Genomic DNA, 25,107 nt, shown 5'->3' on the forward strand with positions numbered 1-25,107 from the left:
AGGGCTGGGGGGTGCAGGAGGAGGGGAACTGTGAGGGGAGGGGCAGGAGGTGCAGGAGGAGGGGAGCTGTGGGAGGGGAGGGGCTGGAGGTGCAGGAGGAGGGGAGCTATGGGAGGGACAGGGAGTACAGGAGGAGGGGAGCTGTGTGAGGGGAGGGGCTGGAGGTACAGGAGGAGGGGAGCTGTGGGAGGGGAGGGGCTGGAGGTGCAGATGGGGGGGTGCAGCAGGAGGGGAGCTGTGGGAGGGGAGGGACTGGAGGGTGCAGGAGGAGGGGAGCTAGGTGAGGTGAGGGGCAGGGGGTGCAGGAGGAGGGGAGCTGTGTGAGGGGAGGGGCAGGCGGTACAGGAGGAGGGGAGCTGTGTGAGGGGAGGGGCAGGGGTACAGGAGGAGGGGAGCTGTGGGAGGGGAGGGGCTGGAGGTGCAGATGGGGGCTGGGGGGTGCAGGAGGAGGGGAGCTGTGGGAGGGGCTGGGGGGTGCAGGAGGAGGGGAGCTGTGGGAGGGGCAGGGGGTACAGGAGGAGGGGTGCTGTGGGAGGGGAGGGGCTGGAGGTGCAGATGGGGGCTGGGGGGTGCAGGAGGAGGGGAGCTGTGGGAGGGGCAGGGGGTGCAGGAGGAGGGGAGCTGTGGGAGGGGCAGGGGGTGCAGGAGGAGGGGAGCTGTGGGAGGGGCAGGGGGTACAGGAGGAGGGGAGCTGTGGGAGGGGAGGGGCTGGAGGTGCAGATGGGGGGGCTGGGGGGTGCAGGAGGAGGGGAGCTGTGTGAGGTGAGGGGAGGGGCAGGCGGTACAGGAGGAGGGGAGCTGTGTGAGGGGAGGGGCTGGAGGTGCAGATGGGGGCTGGGGGGTGCAGGAGGAGGGGAGCTGTGGGAGGGGCAGGGGGTACAGGAGGAGGGGAGCTGTGTGAGGGGAGGGGCTGGAGGTGCAGATGGGGGCTGGGGGGTGCAGGAGGAGGGGAGCTGTGGGAGGGGCAGGGGGTACAGGAGGAGGGGAGCTGTGGAAGGGGAGGGGCTGGAGGTGCAGATGGGGGGCTGGGGGGTGCAGGAGGAGGGGAGCTGTGGGAGGGGCAGGGGGTACAGGAGGAGGGGAGCTGTGGAAGGGGAGGGGCTGGAGGTGCAGATGGGGGGCTGGGGGGTGCAGGAGGAGGGGAGCTGTGGGAGGGGCAGGGGGTACAGGAGGAGGGGAGCTGTGGAAGGGGAGGGGCTGGAGGTGCAGATGGGGGGCTGGGGGGTGCAGGAGGAGGGGAGCTGTGGGAGGGGCAGGAGCAGCGGGGCGCACCAAGCCCTGCAGGGATGAGGAGTTGAGGGGGGAGGGGCTTAGCGCATGCGTACTGTGCTGTGAATGTTGGCGCCAGCTCAGGCACGGCGGTGAGGGAGGGGCCACGGAGCCGGGCGTTGGCGCCAAGACTCGCGGGGCTCCAAGCACGGGGGCGGTCCGTGCATAGGCCCCGCCCATCACGGCGCGGTCTAGTTCGAGGGGGCGTGGCACTGGCGCTGAGAGGGCGGGCCTGGCAGAGGGAAGATGGCGGCGGCCGCCGGCGGGGGGGGCTTCGCGGTCTCGGTGCTGGCCCCGAATGGGCGGCGGGTCACGGTGCGGGTGGGCCCCGGCACCACTCTGCTCCAGGTTGGTCCTGGCCGGGGGGGGCGGGCGGGCCTGGGGGAGACACGCCCTGTGAGTGGCGAGGTGGGGGAGAGACCCCCTGAGATCGGCCCCTGGAAGGAAACCCGCTGTGAGCAGCCCTCCCCCCCGCCGCCCCTCCCCCCGCTACGGGCAGCCCCGGGCCTCTCCCTTGCGGCGCCCGGCTGCGCTGCGAGCTCCTGGGCCCGCCTGTGGCTATAGGGCCCAGCGAACTGGAGTAACAGGGGCGGGTCTGCAGTGCCCAGCCCAGATAAGGGCTCTGTAGCGCCCAGCCCCTGCTAACCTCCCTTCTGTTCTCTGCAGATTCTAGAGGAAGTTTGTGGGATGCAGAACTTCAATGCCAACGAGTATGATTTGAAGTGAGTCTTGGCTGGTTTGGACACATCCTCTTATTGCCTGGGCAGGCCTCAGAGCTGCTTGCGGACTCCCACTGAATGTTGTGGATGGGAGACTTGAGTGTCACTGTTGTGCAATTGGATTGAAATGGCCCCCCTCCAAAGATAGGGGATAGAGTTCTATTTATTCCATTCACTATACAAGTGATATCAACAGTGAGCTAGCTGGTGATGTGCCAGTCAGTTGCTATGCTAACGGGAGAGGTGGCAGCTCCACAGGGAAAGCCTAGAACCTTCTCTCTGTGGGCTCCAACCCTGAATGACACATCAGAAGGTGCATGTCTGTCAGTGGCTGAGCTTTGAGATTGGGAGGGAGGAGGCCCTGGAACAGCAGGCAAACTTGCCTTGGGTGCTTTTGTTTTGTTAGTTTATCCAAGCTGGTGTTATGGGAGCACATACACAATGTGTTTCAGGCTCTGCCCTGCTGTAAAGATGCGTATAGGGCTGATGTACTGCTTTGTTCAAAAACTTCAAAATGGATGTTTATATTCTGAACCCCCAGGCCCCCACCTCCAGATCTCCATAAAGGTGGTAATTCCACCATTCCTATTACTTTCTACCCCATGTGTTGCCTGGTCTATTCACTTGTATTCTACCTCTTCCTTATAGTCTTGGGAGAAGAGATGAGAACTTTGAGTCCTTGCAAAGTCTATGACAGGGGTACGCAACCTATGGCATGCGTGCTGATTTTCAGTGGCACTCACACTGCCCAGGTCCTGGCCACCAGTCCGGGGGGCTCTGCATTTTAAGCATCTTAAACATTTTAAAAACCTTATTTACTTTACATACAACAATAGTTTACTTATATATTATAGACTTATAGAAAAGACTTACATTTTAACATTTTTAGAATTACTGGCATGCGAAACCTTAAATTAGAGTGAATAAATGAAGACTTGGCACACCACTTCTGAAAGGTTGCCGACCCCTTGTCTATGACTTCCACAGCCAGTCTGCACACTTTCAGTATGCGGAATTATTTTTGGTGGGTTCGCTTACAGCTTTTCACCATAGACTCCAAACCATGGCACTTCATCAACGTGTAAAGCAGTGCAGAGTTCTTTTCCTGCTCCAGATAGTGTATGGCTAGAAATCTCTGTAGAGAACTGAGGGGCAGCATGTGGTTTTACCTGATCTCCTTCTTGGGCTTGTTTCTTTTGCAGGTTTCAGAGGTCTGTGCTAGATCTTTCTCTGCAGTGGAGATTTGCCAAATTGCCCAACAATGCCAAGCTGGAGGTGGTGCCAATCTCTCGTAACAGAGTGGGAACTGAAAACAGAGTATGTCAATTTCACAACATGACCTAAGTTTATTTAGTTTGCAGCCATACTGGGTTTGATCTAGTCAGATCAAATGAGCATGAGAGACAAGGTGGGTGAGGTAATATTTTATTGAACATAAGAACGGCCATACTGGGTCAGGCTAAAGGTTCATCCAGCCTAGTATCCTGTCTCCCGCAGTGGCCAATGCCAGGTGCGTCAGAGAGAATGAATAGAACAGGGAATCGTCAAGTGATCCATCTCCTGTTGTCCATTCCCAGCCTCTGGCAAACAGTGGCTAGGGACACTTCAGAGCATGGTTTTGCATCCCTGCCCATCCTGGCAAATGTCCATTGATGGACATATCCTTCATGAATGTATCTAGTTCTTTTTTGAACCCGGTTGCACTGTTTAAGCTCAAAAGCTTGTCTCTCTCACCAACAGAATTTGGTCCCATAAAAGATACTACCTCACCCACTTTGTCTCTCTAATATCCTGGGACCAACATGGCTACAACAACACTGCATACAACTAATGAGCATGGTCAGGTTTGGCCACTACTTGGATTGGAAACCACCCAAGAATGCTCAGGTGCTGCAGGAGGTAGTGTTGGTGATTCAATAGTTGACACTCCCCATTTACAATCAGTGTTAAACCAGTGTCCCAGCCTTATGGTAGGACATGCTGTTGTGGGGGGGAGGTGGGAGGATTTTTTAGGTGAGATACAAAACTAAGGTTCTGATCACCTATAATCATTAAAGATTCCAGATAATTTTGTCCAGAAATTGAGGCCATTTTCCTGACCTAATTTTTGTTTCAGGAATTATATTCTGCCACCCTAAATTCCGCCTGCAATCTCAAATCGTTACAGGATTCTCTTTCACTTTGTATTCTGCGTTGTTTTTTAGTGTTGTTTTACTGTGCACTCAGACAACTTCCGAATTTTATCTCAAAGGTGGCTGTGTTCAGCAGTGGGTCAAATAGCCCCTGTTTATATAATTTGTAGGGCTGTCAAGCAATTACGAAAATTGATCGCAATTAATCGCGTGATTACAAAAATGCGCTGTTAAACAGTAATAGAATACTTACATATTTTTGGCTGTTTTCCACTTTTTCAATATATTGATTTCAATTTCAACACAATACAAAGTGTACAGTGCTCACTTTATATTTTTTAAATTGTTTTATTTTTGAAAAATAAATATCAAACTTTAGAGCCTACAAGTCCACTCAGTCCTACTTCTTGTTCAGTCAGTCGCTCAGACAAACAAGTTTATTTACATGTGCAGGAGACAATGCTGCCCGCTTCTTGTTTACAATGTCACCCGAAAGTGAGAACAGGCATTTGCATGGCACTGTTGTAGCTGGCGTTGCAAGATATTTATGTGCCAGATATGCTAAACATTCGTATGCCCCTTCATGCTTTGGCCACTATTCCGGAGGACATGCTTCATGCTGATGATGACGCTCGTTAAAAAAACAATGTGTTAATTATATTTGTGATACAATTCTCCCCCAAGGAGTTCAATGTCTCCTGCTCTGTATTTTACTTGCATTCTGCCATATATTTCATGTTATAGCAGTCTTGGATGATGACCCAGCATGTGGTTTGTTTTAAGAACACTTTCACTGCAGATTTGACACAATGCAAAGAATGTGTTAATGTGAGATTCTAAAGATTGCTACAGCACTCGACCCAAGGTTTAAGAATCTGAAGTGCCTTCCAAAATCTGAGAGGGACGAGATGTGAAGCATGCTTTCAGAAGTCTTAAAAGAGAAACATTTCGATGCAGAAACTATAGAACTCAAACCACCAAAAAAGAAAATCAGACTTCTGCTGGTGGCATCTGACTCAGATGATGAAAATGAACATGCGTTGGTCTGCACTGCTTTGGATGGTTATTGAGCAGAACCCATCATCAGCATGAATGCATGTCCTCTGGAATGGTGTTTGAAGCATGAAGGGATATATGAATCTTTAGCACGTCTGGCAGGTAAATAGCTTGCAACGCCAGCTACAACAGTGCTGTGCGGACGCCTGTTCTCACTTTCAGGTGACATTGTAAACAAGAAGCGGGCAGCATTATCTCCTGCACATGTAAACAAACTTGTTTGTCTGAGTGATTGGCTGAACGAGAAGTAGGACTGAGTGGACTTGTAGGCTCTAAAGTTTGATATTGTTTTATTTTCGAATGCAGTTTTTTTGTGCATAATTCCACATTTGTAAGTTCAACTTTTATGATAAAGAGATTGCACTACAGTACTTGTATTAAGTGAATTGAAAAATACTATTTTAATTTTTACAGTGCAGATATTTATAACACTGTACACCTTATATTCTGTGTTGAAATTGAAATCAATATATTTGAAAATGTAGAAAAACATCCAAAATATTTAATAAATTTCAATTGGTATTGTTTAACTGTGATTAAAACTGCGATTAACTAAAAAAAAATTAAGTGATTAAAAAAATAATCACAATTAATCGTGTGAGTTAACTGCAATTAAGCGACAGCCCTAATTTTTAAAATGCTGGAATAACTCCCGTGGCCACTTTTATTCTCTTTATGTTTATATTAAAGATTTGTAAAGTATTGCTGCTGTAGCAGCTAAATGCTTATTTGCAGTAAATTATTTAAAACAATAAATAGTGATTTATGGGAATTACCCTGTTTTTTATTATTAGAAATGGATAGTGTGTGATCTTGCTTAAGTGGAGTCTGGAAATATAAATTGTCACTGTGATCACTATGAATATTTTGTCTAACACAGAGGTTCTCAAACTTTGTGACAGAACACATGATGCTGGTTTCTTTTTATTTTCACCTGCTAAATTGTGTTGGAAGACTACTATCCCTAATGTTATATTTCTGCATAGGCATTTGCTGAAGTTGCAGTAATGTTATATGATTCAAACAGAAAGGCAGGTGAGGCCTGATAATGGAAGGCAGATATCCATGAGTGATTGTCTGTATAGGCTTGTGGTCCACATTGTGAAAAAGTTTCTGAGCCTTTGCTCTAGCCGGCTGTGTTGGACTTGGGGATGTTATCATACATCCACACTTCTCTGCATGACCCCCCCCCACCCCCATTTTATGCATTGCTTCAGTGACTTTACTTTTCACTTTGTGGAAGAAGGAAGTTTGTGGTCGTCTGGCCTCATATGACTTACCATTTAATAGATCCAGGTGGACACCATATGCTGTAATTTTTAACTACAAACTGCTGTAAAGGCACCTACTTGCCCTCTCTTGGGGAGAGGGATGGGGCGTGGTGCAGTTGGAAGGTCTGTGGAGTGAAGACCTCACCTGGAGTATATATCCTGTTTAAGTTGCCTTGTCTTAAAGAAAAAGTTGAGGTTGAAATGAAGGGCAATTAAGTTTTAGGGGCCAAGGGGAAGGGGTTACATGTGACAGAAGTTATGACCACTAGGACTTGCCCTGGAAAAGAAATGAGCTAGAGCAGCGGTTCTCAAACTTTAACAGACTGAAGATTCCCATTTTGATTTAAATTTTTTTGGGGACCCCCAAACCCTCCTCCCGCTCACTCCATCCCCCCTCCCTGTGTCACTCACTTTCACCAGGCTGGGGTAGGGGGGTGGGTGCAGGAAGGGGTGCAGGCTTTGGGAAGGAGTTTGGGTGCAGGAGGGGGTGAGGGGTGTGGGCTCCGGCCAGGCGGCGCTTACCTTGGGTGGCTCCTGAAAGTGACCGGCACATCTCTCTGGCAGTGACTCCTAGGCAGGGGGAGCGCGGGGGTCTCCGCGTGCTGCCCCTGCCTGCAGGCATTGCCCCCACAGCTCCCATTGGTCGCAGTTCCTGGCCAATAGGAACTGCAGAGTCGGCGCTCGGGGTGGGGGCAGCTCGCAGAGACCCACTTGCCCCCCTCCCCCATCCAGGGGCTACAGGGATGAGCGGGCCGCTTCCGGGAGCAGCAGAGAGCCAGGGCAGGCAGGGAGCCTGCCTTAACCCTGCTATGCTGCCGAACGTTTAGCACCTAAAATCTCCCGGTTTGGCTTCAGTAACCTTCAGGAGCTAGGGGGAGGAGTTGAGCAGCGGGGCCATGGATCCCCTGGAGTACCCTTGGGGACCCCCAGGGACAGTGGACCCCAGTTTGAGAAACACTGGGCTAGAGGAGATTTAAGATATTATTTATTTATAATATTATAGTACAGGCTAGAGGGATCAGGCCTTTTTGGGGCTGGGCATTGTACAGACAAGTAATTAAAAAAAGACAGTTACTATTCTAAAGACTCTTGTTTTTAAGATCTTGAAGTGTGGAAGGTAAACTGAGTTGCCATCCCATAATGCAAGAACAACAAGGTATGGAATTTAATGGTATAAAACCAGTACAAGAAAATACATTGTACAATACGTAGTTGGCCAAGAAAACTGGATAAATTCATGAGCAGAATCAACATTAGTAATTATGTGCTGAAATGGAGGCAATCCAATCTTGTGCTTAGTGATGTGGGCTGATTTCCACAGGCTTGGGGATGAATTCCCACTGTGTGGGCCCCATGGTATAGGTGGCTGGGGCCGATGTGGAGTTTTGTGAACTTGAGGAGATGTGGTTTCCCCTGACACATTTGGCACTGGGGTAGTCAATTCTAGAGACTGGATCCTGGATTTGATAAATCACTGATTTGTTCAGCAAATTGGCTGTCTGGGAAGTAGATTGGTAATTGGTCTGGGATTTATCATCAGCATTTGTTTGTAAGGACCCTTGACCCCTCTAGAACATATCTGCAGAGCAGTGCCCTCCAGATTCCTTTGTGATGTGGATGGGGAAGGAAGGCACTATTACAAAGAGCTAACATAGTGATACAACCATCCATCTTTTATGCACATTTGTAAACTTAGCAACTAATTGACATTGTTCTCTGTAGTATTTTATATGCAGCCTGGGATTTTTTAAAAGAGTTTTTAATTGACTGAATATGACTTTCGTGACATTTTTTGCTTTGAACTGTTGCCCAAAAACTGATGTAATTGCCAGTTTGAATTTCTGGGCAGGATTCTTGTAGCATGGTGATGTCAGCTGTCAGCACACATCTGTAGCTGAGGATAATCTAAGGCTGGTCTCCGGCAAAGAAGAAAATAGGAGACTGTGTTAGTGATGGGATGAAACTACTTAGCTACCATGTAGTGGCTGATAATGCTCACTGTTTCTTCTGTGCAGAAAGGTTCCTGTTTCTTAGCAGTACTACAAGGGCAGGACCTGAGGTAGATAGCAAACATACTCCACAAAGGAATTTGTTGTAGATTGCTACACTTCATAGTGTCTCCTTTTTTTAACCCTCTTTTGAAAAGGAAAATATGCTAAAATATTTGGCTTGACTCTCTTGTCTCTGTCTCCGTCAAGCTGCTCAGGCACTATGGTGGAAGGTCCATATCAAAACCTAGATATATAGGAAGAAAGCATTTGTTGATGTTCTGTGCTCATGACCTTTTGAGGTTGTTCACGTTCTCTGAATCCTTGGGTAATTTTGGTTTTATGGGGCTGGTGAAAACTATGGTTCACTAGAAATCATGGGATACTGCCCTATGGGGGATTCTCGGTAACAATGCAGCCAAAAAGGTGCATCATCAACGAGCTACCTATGTTAGAAGGCCACTTGCCATCCAAAAAGTGGTGACTACAACCAGAGGCAACCAACCCCTCTTCCTGTCTCAATCTGCTACTTACTGGTAGGGGGGAACTGAACAAAAGGGAAGCTTGGAACCAGTGATCATAAGCTACTTTAATTCAGCAGGAGTGAGTTCATAGAATACTGCTATAAAGATATCAGATTTTGGGGGATAGTGAGCAAGGTCCAGTAGGAAGAAGCGTTAAATGTGGAAATAGCTTGGGCTGCTCTGTGATGGAAAAACTGTTTTTCCTCTTAGATTTTTCCCTTGGAATTATCAGGAATTTCAAGTTGGCCTCTGCATAGTCATACTTGTTGGAGATGTCTCAGGTGTGAAAAGCTTTTTATAAAGCAATGCCTGTTGGAGTTGCATGGTCACCCCTCATGCACTGAATGTTCTGAACGGAAATTATAAAAGGGCTATGCAGCCACAACTGCCTCTGCTCCTTCCTTTCTATAGCCCTCTGCAGGTGTTAAAGACCTTATTTCTGTGCCCAGAGCAATTTCTTGAGGTTTTGACCCAAACATCCTTAATTTGTAGTGTAGTATAGTTAGCTAGTTGGGACGCTTTAAGTAGTTGCATGTTACACATATAGTCTTTCTTCTGGACTTAGGGCTTTCTTTCACTTCGGTCATGGCTGGTCAGGCCTTCAAGGACTTGAATAAGAATCATAGAATATCAGGGTTGGAAGGGACCTCAGGAGGTCATCTAGTCCAACCCCCTGCTCAAAGCAGGACCAATTCCCAGCTAAATCATCCCAGCCAGGGCTTTGTCAAGCCTGAACTTAAAAACCTCTAAGGAAGGAGATTCCACCACCTCCCTAGGTAACCCATTCCAGTGCTAGAAGAGTGGATTCATAGATTCTAGGACTGGAAGGGACCTCGAGAGGTCATCGAGTCCAGTCCCCTGCCCGCATGGCAGGACCAAATACTGTCTAGACCATCCCTGATAGACATTTATCTAACCTACTCTTAAATATCTCCAGAGATGGAGATTCCACAACCTCCCTAGGCAATTTATTCCAGTGTTTAACCACCCTGACAGTTAGGAACTTTTTCCTAATGTCCAACCTAGACCTCCCTTGCTGCAGTTTAAGCCCATTGCTTCTTGTTCTGCCCTTAGAGGCTAAGGTGAACAAGTTTTCTCCCTCCTCCTTATGACACCCTTTTAGATACCTGAAAACTGCTATCATGTCCCCTCTCAGTCTTCTCTTTTCCAAACTAAACAAACCCAATTCTTTCAGCCTTCCTTCATAGGTCATGTTCTCAAGACCTTTAATCATTCTTGTTGCTCTTCTCTGGACCCTTTCCAATTTCTCCACATCTTTCTTGAAATGCGGTGCCCAGAACTGGACACAATACTCCAGCTGAGGCCTAACCAGAGCAGAGTAGAGCGGAAGAATGACTTCTCGTGTCTTGCTCACAACACACCTGTTAATACATCCCAGAATCATGTTTGCTTTTTTTGCAACAGCATCACACTGTTGACTCATATTTAGCTTGTGGTCCACTATAACCCCTAGATCCCTTTCTGCCGTACTCCTTCCTAGACAGTCTCTTCCCATTCTGTATGTGTGGAAACTGATTTTTTCTTCCTAAGTGGAGCACTTTGCATTTGTCTTTGTTAAACTTCATCCTGTTTAACTCAGACCATTTCTCCAATTTGTCCAGATCATTTTGAATTATGACCCTGTCCTCCAAAGCAGTTGCAATCCCTCCCAGTTTGGTATCATCCGCAAACTTAATAAGCGTACTTTCTATGCCAATATCTAAGTCGTTAATGAAGATATTGAACAGAGCCGGTCCCAAAACAGACCCCTGCGGAACCCCACTCGTTATGCCTTTCCAGCAGGATTGGGAACCATTAATAACAACTCTCTGAGTACGGTTATCCGTAGGATTGAAGTGATGTGTGTTGTACTTCCATGGTCCCAAGTGTGGATGTGCTCTATTGCTGTTTGTTGTGCCTGAGGGAAGCCCATTCCCCAAACTGATGCTCAGTCTGTGCCCGCACCAGAAGGTTGTGGAGGTTGCCACCTGTACAGAAGGCTCTTGATTTCCAAGACCGTTTGAAAATGCAGCTTTGTTTGTTTAGTTGTGGATTGAATAGATATCTGGGAACGCGGTAGCGTGTCTTCTGAGTTAATCTGCATGTTATACTTTGGTGCAGGTATAGTGCAGAGAACTAGGAGTCTGGAGATTTGGGTTCTAATTCTCGTTCTGCTACCTACTCTCTGAGGCTTTGGGCAAATCACTTAACATCTCTGGGCCTGAGTTGGTCTATCTGTAAAATGAGGATGGTAATATTGACCTCTTCTTTATAAAGCACTTTGAGAACCTCAGAGAAGAGGCACTAGAGACAAAAAATATTGTTTATTATAAATAATTATCCTTCCAGACTTGTGCTTAGAAACTGTCTTCCCATAAAACAAACTATAGGAATGCTATCTTTGGCTTTGGAAATCTTTCTATGTCCTGGCTCACAGTCATTACCCCAAATCAGCCCGCTGAAATCTGCCTGTTGAGGGTCCTCCACAGATAGATCTCAGCCCTCTGTGATTGGGGTTTGGGTGCCTCTGTGGTACTCTCTTTTCCCTGGATCCTGTGCAGTCCAGCGTCTGCACAGTGCAGGGTTAAGTGGGCAGGGGCAGGAGGGACTTCAGAAGTTATTAACAAAAATCATAAGATTTAATGTGTCCCAAGGGACCTAGGGGAAGCCATGGCTAGAAGGAATCGCTCCCAACGTGGCTCCATTAGAACTATACTCGCAGGAACCCAGGGGACTGCTGGGAGCCACCATTGCTGCAGGGGAACAGAGCCTTTGCATGAATAGCTCTAGAATCAGCCAGGTTTTGGGGCAGCTTTTCCAGGAAGCAAACTGTGCCCCTCAATGGGAAGATGTAGGGGATTCTTCTCAAGGATTTTCTAGTGGAGTTCCTTTGCAAATGATCTCCTCTTAAGGCTTTCACTATAGGAGAGGAGGATTTGGACCACGATCAGTCAAGTTTTATTGTGTCTGCCCATGCATGAGTGTGTGGAAATTTAGCTTGTGTGCCCCTGAATAAAAATCTGACAGCACCATGCACTGTATCTGTGCAGCCTGGGGACACTGTACAGGTCATGTCATGTCAGTGTCACATTAAAAGAATGGACCCATCTGAGACTATTCAAATGGAAAGAATCAAAACTAACTGTGTTCTGTTGGCTGGGGGACTGAAAGCAGAGTGGTTAGTTTCACTTGGAGGATATTATTAACTAAAATCATATGGCTGTATTAGGTTTCCAGCAATGCAGGAAAAGGTTTAAATCCCAACAATCCCCAATAAAAGATATTTACATGGGATTTAAAAAAAGTTAAATATTTCTATTCACACTACAGTTTCTAAAAATTCGCTTTTAAAACAACCCTTAAGTGTGCCCCAGCCTCCATGCATCTTCAGACTGCTTTCTGCTGCTCTTGTGGGAGCGTTGCAAACATCGAGAATTCCATCCTTGTGGCCACCTCTTCATAGAATCACAGTATCATTCATAACTCATTTCTGCTCATAGGGATAGCTATTTTAGGCATTCTTTCCCCCCCACTTCCCCCAGTATTACATTTGGGGTGGGAGTTACAAACTGTACATTCCTGTCTTGTTTCTGGGGAGAGAACCTGGAACCAAAACAGACTCTGAGATGGTATCACTGTATTCTCAAGTCACTTCTTTGGAATTCATGTTTTGAAGTTCAGAATGATCCTGATGGCTGCCAGTCAGGAACATAAATAAAACACAGGACTAGAAGTCAGGACTCCAAGATTCTAGTCACAGCTCTGCCATTGACTCACTCTATATGATCTTGGGCAAGTCATCTTGCCTCTCCTTTTTTCTCACTAACTGTAAATTGGAAATGATATTGACATGTACTTCCTGGGGCTTGTGAAGTTTAATTCCTTAATGTTTGTAAGATGCTTGATTCAGCCTTGGATATAGGGTGACCAGATGTCCCGATTTTATAGGGACAGTCCTGATTTTTGGGTCTTTTTCTTATATAGGCTCCTATTACCTCCCCACCCCCTGTCCCGATTTTTCATACTTGCTATCTGGTCACCCTGCTTGGATAGGAGGTCCTAGAGATGAAGTACCTTTAAAAAAAAATTGTGAAGAAACTGAATTTCCTCCCTGTCCTTAATCTAATTCAGTGGATTTTCCTCTCTAGGTTCAGATTGCATTGCAGTTGGACAGTGGGTCCCGGTTACAGGACACCTTTCGCTCTGGCCAGACACTGTGGGAACTTCTCAGCCATTTTACACAAACCAGGTGAGCAATGAGGCATGTAGAAGGGAAAGGGCTTGTTTCCAGGGACACTTCCAACAGCCAGCTGAAAAAGGATGGACAGCTACTACTTTTGGACATTGTCAAAAGACACTTGAAGATTTCTAGAAATTATATGTATTTTTATTGTGCTCCCCACTCTCTTACATTCTGTTCATGTCTGATTAAATTACATTGAGTCATAGATAGACCAGGATAAAAAAGGGAATGTAACTTCTTGCTTCAGAATATAAAGCAACCACTAACTCCTCCCTGAGGCTGGGAATAAACTTCCCTATGGACCTGCTACTGTATGTGTCCATTATGGGGACTTGCATTGAAGTATTTGCTACTGCCAGAGGTGGGGGCTGGACTAGATCGACCACTGGTGTGTCTGCTCTGGCAGTTCCATGTGTTCTGACAATTGGGGTTCTTTCTTGAACGAACTGCTGATTTCCTCTGAACACTTTGGGGAAGCCTGGAGCCCTCAAGTACAGGCTAAAGTGGCATTTTCAAACCATTGACTAGGTCTTGTTTAAAGAGAAGGGTTTCATGCCTGCTCCTGCTGTCTTGCTCTAGCTAGAAAGAACTTCATAAATATTTGTAAGGATTAAAAAGTTTCTGTAGTTTGCTTCCACTTGCTGCAATCTACATTCAGTGATTCCTACTGTCTTTAGTTGACTCAAGAACAATAGCAGCATTTTTTTAAAATGTCAAACTAATAAACTCTGCTCCAAAGACAATTCTTCTCTTTGATTTTGTTGTTGTTGTTTGTGGCTTTGGAAGGCTGAGCCTCTTGAAGCTGAGGCAAGTTCTACAAATTCTGCCAGGAGTATTATGGAGGATTTCAGCTTCCCGTTTTTTAGCAGGATTTACCTTTTGCTAATGTGGTGTTTCTTCTGGCCTTGTCTGCCTATTTTATTCTTTCATTTGCTCAGTTCCCACTTTCTGGCTGGTGCTCTGGACTTTTTCTAACTTGATGGGAGAGTTTCTGTTGCATTTGAAGCTCTTGCACCATGATGCAGATGCTATGCTGCAATGTTGTGTAACTGGAAACTGATTTGAGTACTGAAACAATTTAAATACCCATCTAAAAAAGTAAGTGATTCAGTATCATGCCAAACCCTCCAAAGGCTCCCAGAGCTCTGACACTAGGACTTCTAGGAAATAAAAGGTCACTTGGAAGAATCTTATGAGTAATAGCATGCAGATGAATGTCTGTCCATGTCAACTGTGTATGATTAGGGTTTTTAATTTCATGTGATAACTGATGCATAAGATCTCTACAGGAATGTGATCTAAGGAGTTCGGACCGGGGGGAAGGAAGCTCCTCTCCTTCCCCCCATTCCTCAGAGCTGGGTGCTGGAGGAGCTTGTATCCAGGTTTCCCGAATACTTTTGGTCTTACTGCTTTTAAAGTCCCTTTGATAGTGGGACCAATTGAGGAGTTCAAACGTGTGGAAGTTGAGGCAATTCCTGGCATGGACTGAGTTACTGAATTAGTATATTTACTGAAGCTGCAAATGGAGGATAAAGTGTCCTCTATGAGCAGATGTGGTTATGAACCGAGAGTAGTACATTCTGTGGCTCAGGCAGGCTGGCCTTGGGCTGCGGAGACAGTGCTCAATGTAATTTTTCAGAGCAGAACTTTGCATCACGTCTGGAAGTGTTAGAGGGCAGTAACAATCCTTTGCCAGCCAGTGGTTGGGGGCTGATGAAAAGCTGAAGCTTGCTGATTTCTCTTCTACCATTGGAATACGCTCTCCTTGCTAGGGCCCAAGAAACTGCATAGCACACACTAGTCCTGAAGAGCTTGCCTTTGGCACAGGTTCTGAGGGGAAGTAATCGTTGCTTTTTAGGTCTCTCCCTTGTTTGATACATGGGAAGAAAGTTGTTTGGGTTGGCTGAATGCACAATCCAAAAACAGTTCCTCTAAGGCAATTCAGACTAAGGAGAAAAGAAAACAATGATGTTTGATACTAAAACAGCTGCCCGAGGACCCTTCTCAGAAGGTCAAGAAAACTGGCATGCTGATGACTGGGGAAGCATTATTGTTAAGATTTAAACTATTGCAAATTGAATCCCTCTAGTAACCCAAAACATCCGTTCTAAAGATAACATACGTGTAGGATTCTCACTTCTGGGTCTTAGCGCCTTCATGCGAGACTGGGAGAACTCCCGTAGAACTTTGGTTTTTGTTTTTAAATTGTAAGGGCAGATACTTGGGTAAAGCTTGAGCCAGATTCCCTTCCAGTAGTGTCACACCAAGCCTTCCTGAGTTTAAATTTCCCCCTCCGTACGTTCTAGTATCACAGAGACTCTTGCATCATCCTGGTAATGGGTGACCTCCTCTCTTCTCCCCCTCCCCTCCCCTCCCCCCCAGGACTTTCTGCCCTTGTCACAGTGTAGGGACTATCCATAATTAGGAGTGGACTTCCAAACACCACCTGTTCATATTGTGACCACAGATGTATGTAACAGAATAATTCATGGATGTGGACTTCACACCATGGGAATTTAGTCCCTCCAGGAACGGTAGTGGCACATAAATGTTCTGGAGACGAGGATGGTCCTGTCTGCATCAAGGACCTTTGGAGACCTAAGAAGTGTGGTTCTGGTTCAAACAGATAGTTAGGTCTCCTTATCTTACATAAACCAGCAAAGAGGCACTGGAACCTATATGGATATGTAAGCCTCCTGCATCCCACAAAAGATTCCTTATAGCCAGGTACCTGGCAGGGAAGTGAATAAGACTGTAGGTGGACTGCACCTGATCCATGTTAGCTTTCTGGATCAAGAAGTGGCAGACTAGATCTTCCAATTGATGGACACCAGAAGCTAATCTCTTCCTACTCACTTGAACAAGGAGCTACCAGTCTTCATCTCATGGCACAGAGTAAAGATCATACTAGCATTGTGGAAGGAGACTCCTCTGTGGACTTTCCACTAGTCTCTCTGGTAGCCAAGGTCTTGACAAATCTTAGGAGAGACTGAGGTTCAGTGAATTTTAAACAACAATTTTCTGTATCGGTGTGTTTCTCAGTATTGTAGCAAATGGTCAATGCTGACCCAATCAGGGTAGTAGTCTGGCCTCCGATTATCATTGAGAACCAGGACACTTTTCTCTATCCCAACCCGGAAGCCCTGTCCCTGAGTGTTTGGCTCCTTCAGGATAAACATCTGTAGGTGTGGGATACTTGAGCAGGTGGCTTGTGCCCTCTTAACCTCTGAGAAGTCAGTTATCAGCAGGACTTATGGGTAAAATTTTCAGAAGCACCTAAGTGTCTTAGGTGCTTTAAGTCCCATTGACTTTCGGTGGGATATGGGCCCCTAGACACTTCTGAAAATGTTCCCTACAATTCTAAGTGGAAAAGGCTGGCAGTGTGGTGTACTCAAGCCCAAAGGGGAGCCCTGCATAAAAGTGCTTGATAACTATCACCTGCCTGGGTCTGTCCATACTGCATCTATTTTGTCCTATTGTGGACTGGTTGAAGTTAGACTATTATCAGATTCCTCCAGGCTTTGATACTTTAGGAATTCCACTGTGAGAAATTAATGTGGTCCTGAGGAAGCTTATGAAAGCTCAGTTGGAACCACTATGAGGAGTGGGGCTGTCCTGGTCGTAGCAACTTCAGCTTGGTTTGTCCTTTTATTTGATCCAAGTAGAACCCAAGTATTTTTTGACACAGAGCATGCGAGGAAGTTTCTTCAGCTACTGAGCCACCTTATACCATGTTTTAGAACATTAAGGTGGTGCCACATGCTCATCCAGTTGTTCTCTTGCCAACATTCTTTCTGCCTCTAGATGCCCTGTTGCAGTGAGGCCCTTCCCTGCATGCTCTGTGTCAAAAAATACTTGGGTTCTACTTGGATCAAATAAAAGGACAAACCAAGTGCTTGTTTTTTAACATCAGTTCACTGGGCAGTGCTGTCAGTAAGAGGACTGTGTCTACATGGTCGTTTCAAGAAATAGTCATGGCAAGGCTCACTCAGTCTGAGGTGAGGTGGCCACCACTGCCTGCCTCAGATGTGTTTTCATCCTGTACATACGCAATGCTGGGATATGGTCTCCTTTCTACACATTTACCAAAGCAGCATTGCTTGGATTGGCATGCAGGAGGGAATCCTGTTTTGTAGTAGTTCCAGAGTAGGTGGTGGCTGAACTCTCTTAACCCCAAGCAAGTTTTTCTTTTGGGATATCTCATTTTCAGTTGGTCACATTTTAAATATTTTCTTTAATTGTTGGTTCATCTTCAGGCTTGAATGTTGAGCCTTCTTATCGTGAGGTATTTGTAGTCCTCTTCTATAAAACAATCAGCTCCCTAAACCCTCTCTGTTCATGCTGTTGGTATTGTCCTTAGCAATGTCACTTGTTACAGCTTTATTCACTTGTCTTTTTGGCCATCCCTCATGCTTCTTACTTTCCAGGAGTAATGATCGTGCCCATGTGATGTCATTAGAGAAGAGAAAACTTCTTGTTTGCTTTTGGGATTATGCTCTTGGAGGACTCTTATTGCTCTACTCACCTCCTATCAAAGTCTGGAGGATTATCTCTTTGAGATGTTTTTCTCTTAGTTTTGTTTTTTTTAAGGACTATTTCTTTTGATCACATGTTGATCATATTTGGATCTGCCTGTGTCTTTGAGAGCTCCACCTCAGTGCAGTCAGTCAAAACTGACTAGAATGATTGGAGGGAATGGAATATGAGACAGGAAGGGGCTGGACACATGTCCTGTCTCACTGCCACTGCCCTCAAGGATTTAAACACCCCACCCCCCATAGAGCCGGGAGTGTTTCAATCTGGTGCTAAGGAGCTAAGACCCAGGGGTGTCAATAATGTTATAAGGAAGTCCCCCTTTTAACAGAGGAAATACCTGCTGTCTAGTGGGGAAGCCATCTGTGTGCAGTGATAAATAATCTCTCTACAGCTTGCTCACACATCAGCTAGTGTTTCCTCAGTTAGAAATGTGAGCTCTTTCTTGTGTGATTTGGTTTCATGGAGTGGTCTCATTTGCTGTGGGTTATTATTGTAACACCAACTTAATAGTTAATGTACACACAGCTCTTTGAAGATGTAAAGTGCTACAGAAGTGTTAAGAATTATTAACTTCACTCCATCAGACACAGGTGGGATTTCCTGCCCTCTGGGAGGTGAGATCAGCTGTTTGGATGGACTTTTCATTAAATGCAGGAAGCAGCAATGATGCCATATGTAACTTGGTCATGTAACATTTGGACTGATGGTCTCCTGGCTGAAGTCACTGACTGACTTATGGCTACTTCTGCATGAGTCCTGGTAGCCATAAGTCAGTTCTCCATTTGTTTGCTTTTGCTGCATCCTTCCATGGGCTTTCCCTTTGGAGATGTTTTCCTGGAGAGCTCTGCTGCCTGAAGTGCATAAGGAGAAGTATTCTAAATCCACTGGAATTTCCCTCGGGTCTCCAGTGTCCATCTCTGCTAATTGAGTCTGAAGAAAGTCTGGAAGCTATTGCAGGCTGCTCCTCCTCTGTGTGCTGCACTCCTTGCACAAGATGTTTACAGGTCCTGTCAGATTACTACATGAGGGAATCTAATCTGCCTGCTTTCCCCTTCTGAAGAACAGCACATCAAAGAAATAGCAGTGTGTTTGATGTGTCTGCTTGCCTCAGTGAATGCACGTAATGGATTAGCAGCCGCTGGAGGAGGAGCCTTCTGGCTTCCAGCAGTTACACAAAAACAAATCTCTTGGATCTTTGATTTGTGTCTGCCCTACAGAGACTGGATTGAGGCACGCGGTCCTGCACACCCCACCTCTGGCAGCAGAATTAGGGGGTGCTGTCCCTTTTCTCTCTTCCACTCCTGCCCATCTGGCAGCTTCATCTGTTTCTGTAAATTCTTTCACTTAAACAGTGTTTGTTGCCCTGATGTTTGTGAAGAACATTCTGTCACTCTGACCCTGTGCTGTTGTTTATTTGCGGTAGTACCCACTATAAAAAGAATGTGCTTTGATCCAAGGAGCTCACAATCTAAGAACAAACAAGTAGACAGAGGTCAGGGGAAGGGGAATAACAAGTCAAACTTGTTCACTATAAACTAGGTCTTTTTGATGGGGTGCCACCATGCCTCAGTTTCCCCCTCTTCCAGCTGGTAGTCTGTCATTTCTCCTGGTAGTTAAGGAATTTGGAGTTTGAATGATGAGGCCTCTGGCCAGTTCTCCATTTTAGTCTGCCCTTTCAAAACACAAATCATATACTGCTATCCTCCCTAGTCTTGATAGTCCTTTGTCCCTTGCTGCAGGTTGTCCACAATTTGCTTCCTAGGGACTGGGGGTCCTTTCCCTAGCCTCTCTTGGGTTGGCAGTCTTTTCCCTTTATAGCAGGGATGTTAGATGGTCCCTTCCGGAGGTGGCACAACAATGGTGTAGGGTCCCAGAATGCCTGCTCTTAAGGGCCCAAGAATTGTGACACGTGTCCCTACTACCAGTGCCTTGTTACAGTCTTTAAGCTGTACTTAAATGTGGACTGGCTAGGCACTTATGGATGAGCTTGGGGAGGTCGTACCAGGCATAGGGGGCTGTGCAGAAGAAGACATGGAAAAGATTGTGTGAAAATCTGACGGATGAAAGAAGTATGGAGCATTGGTGAAGTGGAGGGGATGGGGCAATGTGAACCATGACAAGATCGGTTCAGTGGCAGGATTTAGTATGGACTGAAAGTGAAGTGATATGTATGTTTGGGAGGCCAGAATGGAGGCTATTGTAGTAATTAAGGAGGGATATAGTGAGAGCCTGAATGAAAGATTTGACTATGGGAATGGAGAGAGAAGAATGAACCCTGGAGGGAAGAAGTGGCAGGACTTGGAACGGGCTGTATGTGTTGGGTAAGGGAGGTGGGAGGAATGAAAGGTTGCCCCCAAGTTGCAGACCTGTGGAGGATGGTGGTAGTAACCGCGAAGAAAAAGGAGAATAGAGAAGGGTTTGCGGGAAGATAAAAAGTATGATTTTGCCCATGTTCAGTTTCAGATAAGAAGACATCTAAGAGGTGGTGTTGAGAGGCTGATATGCAGGATTGGATAGAAGGAGACAGTTTAATGATGGAGGGGAGAGAGTTTGCGAGTCATCAGAATGTGGCAGGTAGACGAAGCCATGTAAGCTGATCAGATCATCTACAGATAGGGTGTAAAGTGAGAAGAAAAAAGGGCCAAAGATGGAGCCGTGGGGAAACCCCCACAGAGCATTGGAGAAGGACCTGCTGAAAGAGTTGCTAAAAGACTGGCCAGAGAGGGACAAGGAAAACCAAGAGACTGACTGTATCTTGAAAGCCTAGAAGGCTGCCTGAGACAACATCTCTGAAAGGGGGACCTGTGCTAACTCAGATACCTAACAGTGGGAATGTTCATAGCAGCCTTGGTAACTATCTCACTGCTATCTCACTATCCCCTCCCTTCAGCAGAAACATTGGGCTCCTCAAGGGGTTGGGTGGAGCTTTGCAGCATGGGTGGAGTGTGAGCAGGGCCCAGCTACTGTTCTTTGCTTGATTCCTGCTTCCCTGTCCCATGTGACTTCTTGATTGCAGTCTCCTGAAACAGACCTGTTTTTCTGGGACCTTCAGGCTTGAGCTTACCTGTCAGTACTGGCCCTTGGTCACCCAGTGTCCTTGAGAGAAGTATGCTTGAGATTAACTGCTTTATACACGATTCTAAGTGAGGAAATTAACTTCGGATTCCTTCAGATCTCTGCATACAACTCTCCCTCCCCACAGAGGGGAATTGAGTGCTGGACCATAAGTCTGGGTTGAACCCATGGCAGCCCTATTTTGGATCATTTATTAGCTCTTGGTGATGGATAAGGAAGGATTTGGCAGAAGATCCCTCACTTTTCATAATCCGAGGGCTGAGAACAGAAAGTTTACAGCCCTAGCTCTTGCACTGAAATGCTAAAGGGATTGACTGTAACCTGCCCCATGTCGAAGCCTTGCTGGGAGGATGCAGAGAGCTGAAGTGCTTTTCAGCTAACTCTAGTGACTTTTTGATGAAAGGGGTGCTTCAAATCCAAATACTGAACTCTAATATTTAGTTATTTTACTATTAATGCCTGAAACACACAACTGAATTTTCCTCGAAACTGAAATGGTCTCTCTCCAGTGTTAACCCATGATCTGGTCAGTTCTGTGCAGAGGGAGAGAGCTTGTTTCCAGATTCTGGAACTTTAGTCCCCATATGCACCAGCAACATGCTCACATCTTACTCTAGGAGCTCTATGCACACACCCATCAATTACTGTCCAGTCTCCAATTTCCCTTTTCCTGGCATGGTTATCTGGAAGGTGGTGGCATCCAAGCTCCAGAAGCATATGTCCTCTGCTGTCACCCTGGACCCCGACACTGATTTCAGACCAGGCTGCAGGACAAAGTCTTGCTGGCGCTGATGGATGGCTTCCCTCTGGTTCTGGATGAGAAACAAACCTTTGTGCTGAAACTGCTGGATCTCTCTGTGGCCTTCAACACTGTTGGTCATTCCATGCCTGGAAGAGATCTGCAGTTACATGAAGAATGGTTGGCACAAGCTCTGCTCAGGAAAGAGAAGAGTGATTCTAGTAGGGATGGGGTGGCACGTGGTATTTGGAAGTTTCTTAGATTTCACCTGTGATCAACAGAATCAGCTCACACATTGAAAGAAGTGTGGCACTATGGGGTTGTGCTGGACTTTCCTCCTAGATGTACAGATTGCCACAGTGCTGAGGAATGATTTCTTTCATCTTTGTCTGATCAGGAAACTGTGCCTCCTCCTCTAGCCTGAGGGCTTTCCTTTGGGGCTTATGTTGTCTTCACCTCCAGGTGAGGTTATTGTAAATCACTGCCTGAGGCTGGACCCAGCATACAGCAGGAGCCTTCTAAACTACAAAGGCTGATTTGAACACATCACATCTGTATTACATGTACTTCACTGTCATTTGAGAGCTGAATTAAAGGGTCTGAGCCTCAAAATCAAAGCCTTTAACAGACTATGACACAGCTACCTCCGAGTCTGTCTTACCCTTCATGTATCTCCAAGACAGCGGTGTGTCACAGGAACACAGTAGCTGGAGAGAGTTACATTTAAACTACTTGGTCCTGGGGCCAGAACATTCTCAGTAATGGAACTCTAGCTACAAAAATCTTTGCCAGGAAGAGTTAGAATTAATTCAACTCTAATGGTTGGGATAACCTGTGAATTTGGTCTTACTGCCCATGGCAGCAAGATGGAGTTTGATGGCTTCCACCTGCTGCCATGCAGCAACCTCTCTTCAGAACCTGTTGGGTAGGAACATTTTCCTGCCTTTGGCAGCTCCTTGTTTTATTTTAGTCAATTTTGACTAATTTGCTTCAGTTTAGTGCATCAGTGCCTTAGTGCTAAATGGCTGAGTTCAAAACTTGTGCTTCAAGTCCTGCCTATATTCAATGGTCTTAGTCCCTTCATGGATGAACATAACTGTTGCCTTTTTTTGTTTGGGTGAGGCCTGTATTCTGGACCATTGTTTGGTGTGCTGGTCCTTCTCCCACAGAACCTGCCACTTCAGAGATGCCCTGTTAAAACTCTTTCTGTTGGAGCAAGAGATGTATTGGATTCAGAAAGACAGCCCGCTGATTCAAAAAAGGGACTATTCTCTCAGAAATCCCATTCCTTCAGCGGCCCAGTAAGTAGGAATTCTACCCCAAAGCTCCTTTTGGCTACTCCTGAGAAGAAAACTTCTACTCCTTTGACATGCTGTCTTCAGTCCCTCAAATCAAGCTGTTTGCGAGTGGAGACCTGAACACCGAAGACAGGTACCACCTCAAGGCAGGGCAGGTAGAGGACAGTATCAAGGATGACTCAGCACCATGCTTCTTCCCTAGAGCAGGAGGAAAGAATCATGAACTTGCTGACTCTTCTAAATCTTGGGCCCACAAGCCTTATCACTCAGCGCAGGCCATTGTGGTGGACCTTTTGCCTCCTCCAGCGCTGACTGAAGCCAAATCAACCCCAGTACCAAAGAGTGGAACCAGCAACAGTTCCCTCTTGGCCTACAGTACTTATATCCATGGTACTGGACCTGGCAATAATGCCAGAGTCTAATGATGCCACGTTATCTATTATTAGCTACAGATTTAGAGTTCCAGACACTGCCGTTGGTACCATTGTTACAGGTACTGGTTTCACCAGTAATGAGAAATCCTAAGAAGCCCCTGGCACCAGTACCCTCCCCTCTTACCAAGGAAAGCACAGCACCACGTCTACAGCAAATATATTTTTCTTTTTTCTCAGAGTCGAGCTGTTTCCCTTTTCCAACAACTTTCCCCTAGTGATTCCCTTGATTAAAAAAAACACCTACACCCCCCCTATGGTCACCAGGGATTCAGTATAGGAGGCACTTGTCCTCAGGGATTCCTAGAGAAATCCAAATTATGATTAAAGATCTTCACTTTGAAGGACCAGATCTTGTCAGTTCCCATGTGGATTAGTCATTACACACCCTAAAGGACTACACTGAGGTCCCTGAGTATCTATACACCTGTTACCAGCAGTAAACCATTTCGTTTCTAGGGCCAGTTCAGACAGAACTTCCAAATGATGGCTACACTTCTAAGAGGAAGTCTTGCTTCTCACATAAGAGAGCCCCTCTTCTTCTACCAGCATCCACCTTGCATCAGCTCCCAAACAGCAGGTTTGATGCTCATGTTGAAAGCTGTATACCAGTTCCACCACAGCTTGCCTTTCTCTTTACCATTTTTAGTTGACACCTTTCCCATTTTTCTCAGGCACGAACTGGGATTATTTCAGAGCATTGGTTACTGGAAATTATTGCCAAGACCACTCCATAGAATTCCAGTTCTTGCCTCCTCTCTATCTCTTGTCCCTCTTAGGGACCTATCTCAGTGAGATAATTGAAGGAAGAAGTGGGTTCTTTATTTCAAGTAGGAGCCAGAGAAGCACCACCTCAGGAGTTCAGAGAGAAGGGTTTCTATTTCAGCTACTTCCTTACTCCCAAAAGAAAAGGGGGAATGTGCCCTATCCTGGACCTGAGGCAACTAAACAAATTCATTGACTCAGATTCAGAATTGTGACACTAGCCTCCATCATCCCTCTCTAGAGGTTTTCCCCCCATCCTTTCATACGCTCGTCGTAATGAAGATCAGCCAGGCTGTTGCCACAGTGATACTTATAGCTCTTTATTGGGCCAAACAGTACTGGCTCCCAGACCCCTGCAGATCTCTTGCCTCAATCTTCCATCCTTACATTCCCAGAATCAGGGACAAATTTTCCATCCAGACCCCATGTCTCTTCACCTGACTGCTTGAAAGTTAGCTGGCTGAGCGCAACAGTTGGGGACTATTCCACAGAAGTCCAAGAAATATTGATATTGAGCAGGAGCCCTCTTCTACTTTGATCTGTAGACTGATTTTGCAGAGATTTTTCCATCTGGGCTTCACAACAAGGTCCTAACCCATTCTAGATTACATACTCCATTTTAAGCTACTGGGCTTCACTGTCAGCTCTGTCAGGGTCCAATTAGATGCCATTTCAACTTGCCACCTTCCTGTTCAAACTCGTAGTGTTCTCATCCCATTGTTATAAAAGGGCTGGTTTATGCCTGTCCTCCCCCCCCCCCCTTTCAGGAATCTCCCACATCCTGGGATCTTAATATTTAGTTCTGGTGGGCCTTCTGGCACTCCCCTTCAAATCTTGATCAAAGTGCTTTCTTCACCATTTCACCCTGAAAACAGACTTTCTGGTAGCTATCACATCAGCCAGAAGGGCTGGTGAGATCCAAGCATTAATGGCATGTCCTCCTTACAAAGTAGTCCGTCCACAGGGATAAAGTAGTGTTGAGACCCCATCCTAAATTCCTCATTAAAGTGGCGTTGGATTGTCATTTAAACCCAAACCATCAATTTCTCAGTTTTCCTCTC

At 46.3% G+C, this 25,107-nt stretch overlaps 1 protein-coding gene across 1 annotated transcript in view; it reads left to right on the forward strand.

Moving 5' to 3' along the window:
- The first annotated feature begins 1,515 nt into the window (after nt 1-1,515).
- ASPSCR1 (ASPSCR1 tether for SLC2A4, UBX domain containing) overlaps nt 1,516-25,107 on the forward strand; it is an 86,213-nt gene continuing 62,621 nt past the window's right edge. Inside the window, exons 1-4 of the mRNA XM_065416272.1 lie at nt 1,516-1,617; nt 1,936-1,991; nt 3,191-3,305; nt 13,108-13,208. Coding sequence (XP_065272344.1) covers nt 1,516-1,617; nt 1,936-1,991; nt 3,191-3,305; nt 13,108-13,208 — 374 coding nt within the window. The remainder of the gene's footprint in view (nt 1,618-1,935; nt 1,992-3,190; nt 3,306-13,107; nt 13,209-25,107) is intronic.

This window comes from Emys orbicularis, chromosome 13, assembly GCF_028017835.1.
Source record: "Emys orbicularis isolate rEmyOrb1 chromosome 13, rEmyOrb1.hap1, whole genome shotgun sequence".
In the NCBI taxonomy this organism is placed as follows: domain Eukaryota; kingdom Metazoa; phylum Chordata; order Testudines; family Emydidae; genus Emys; species Emys orbicularis.